Genomic DNA, 2,218 nt, shown 5'->3' with positions numbered 1-2,218 from the left:
AAATTTTAGATTGGTAAATTGTTGTGTGAAGCAAGGAACTTTCACACGTATAAAATAGGCAATTACAATAAGCCAGGCCTAATAAATTTAGTCGGATATTCTACATTTCTTAATATCTCTTAAAGTAATCAATTTTTTTACATAGGATTTTCACCAAATCATTTAATATAGCCGTAGCTATAATAATTTAACATTTCAAAAAAAAATATGAAGAACTTTTATTTTCTGTTGTGTACTCCTTTAAAAAGAGCCAAAATTTATAAAAAAAATAATATATCATGAATAGTATAGAATATAATATTATATTATATTATATTATTATATTATAATATAGATAATTAGTAAATATTACAAGTATACCTACTGTTCTTCCATTCGAAATTCAGTAAAAAAAATACCAATCAATTAAAAACTAGTGTTTTTCTGCTGTTATTTGTTAGTTTTTTATATTGAAAAGATTAACCAGATTAGATAAAATTTACAACCAAAAACCACCTTCAATGTTGAAGATTGTATCAAATTTTTGCACTGAATAATGACAACCACAAAAAACACATTTTAAATTACACATTATTCTAAAACCTTTACATTCTTTGCCTTGCTCAAAATCTAAAAGAAGGATTTAAAAATTAACTTAATTGTTAAATTTAAATTTCGGTGGTTTTTCCCATGGTGTTAAAAAAACTATTGAAAAAATCGATAAATAACCTCTGTAAAGTACCATCTTGGTCCAAATTGCTAAAAGATAAGATCCTATAATAAATCTAAGTATTCCTCTGGTAAAAATCTTGTTAACAGGATAAAAAAAATAAACATTGTAAAAACACTAGCTTCCTCTCTTCGCTCAGAATCTAATAGACGCGTCATGACGTACAAAAGCTTAATAAAAATTAATAGTAGTTTGTAATAAATAACATAATATTTTTACTTTCATTAGGTATATCTGGCCAAAAAATAGAATTAGACCCAGTTGTAAAGCAAAGATCTAGCTCTACATTTCCATGGACAAAACAAAAGCCGGCTACATATGACATGGATTGTGTGGTAGCATGTGATCTTACAGAAACAAAATCCAACAATCGTGCTGTCTTAAGACTTGTATATGATAGTACAGCATTAAGCTCTAGTATTGGAGATAGTGCCCCTAGTCAACAAGGAACTGCTGTATGGAGTAACTTCAAACACCATGATTTTGAAGCAGAACAAAAAGTGGCTGAAGATATCGTACAAAAAATTAATAATATCTTAGAACTCAGGTGTAGTGTAAGAAGACAGGAATATATCTCATTACGTGAACGTAAGTCACATCGCAGAAGAAGCTTTCATCTTGGTCCAAGATAAAGTTGGTAACTTATTTTTTTAAAGATACTTTTATTGGGTATCATGTGTTATGTTTTAAGAATTGTTTTTTTTGCGCTGAAAAATCATTAATGGATACATGATATAATTTTAAAAAAAAATGTGTTATTGTAATTAATTTTCTTATTCTATACAATTATATTTTTATATATAAAATACTCACTTGCGATTCCTGTGACATTTTTATAATTGTAATTACATTTTTAAGAGTTATTTATAAATTGACAGTTTAATTCCAAAATTATTGTACATATTATTTAGAACTATCACTGTCAATATTCATTTGATTGAAATTATAATTCATGTTTATTATAAAACCATTAATATTAATAATATAAATAAAAACTAGATAAATGTTTACAAATTAAATGTTTATTTTTTATAATTAAACAAAAATTATAGCAAAACCTGATTTAACAGACACCTTTAAACAACAAACAAAATTATTAAGTTCTGGAATAAAGATAGGTATTCCAGTATATTTCAACATATTATCTATGACGGACCCTTTCTAAACTGACAAGAACAGTAATAGCTATCCCCAATACCTTGATAATGATTAAAAATCTTAGTTCAAACTCAAATATAATTGCATTCATAATATTATGTACTTCTATGCTACAGTGTTGTCGATTGAAACAATGAGTTGTGCTCAGTTTTACTAAAAAATTACTAAAGTCTCTCTGCAACGGATGCTAATAATGGTCCTATAACTGTTAAATACAGGTTTCATTGTACGTACATTACAAAAAATTAGGATATCATAAATTATTATGTTGAACATAATTCAATAATGTTTTTTCCTTTGTGTTATTGCAAAAATTGGAAAAAAATGTTTGGTTTTTATAAAGAAGATGAG

General features: G+C 26.1%; 1 protein-coding gene across 4 annotated transcripts in view; it reads left to right on the top strand.

Moving 5' to 3' along the window:
• LOC100575012 (stress-activated map kinase-interacting protein 1-like) overlaps positions 1–1,723 on the top strand; it is a 9,028-nt gene extending 7,305 nt beyond the window's left edge. For all 4 annotated transcript variants that reach the window (XM_029486152.1, XM_029486153.1, XM_029486154.1 and 1 more), the window contains one exon: positions 938–1,723. In XM_029486152.1, coding sequence (XP_029342012.1) covers positions 938–1,341 — 404 coding nt within the window. In that variant the 3' untranslated portion in view covers positions 1,342–1,723. The remainder of the gene's footprint in view (positions 1–937) is intronic.
• The last annotated feature ends 495 nt before the right edge of the window (positions 1,724–2,218 follow it).

This window comes from Acyrthosiphon pisum, chromosome A1 (genome assembly GCF_005508785.2).
Source record: "Acyrthosiphon pisum isolate AL4f chromosome A1, pea_aphid_22Mar2018_4r6ur, whole genome shotgun sequence".
NCBI classification, from domain to species: Eukaryota; Metazoa; Arthropoda; class Insecta; order Hemiptera; family Aphididae; genus Acyrthosiphon; species Acyrthosiphon pisum.
The sequence above is the reverse complement of the archived record's forward strand: the minus strand, read 5'-3'. Positions and strand labels throughout refer to the sequence as shown.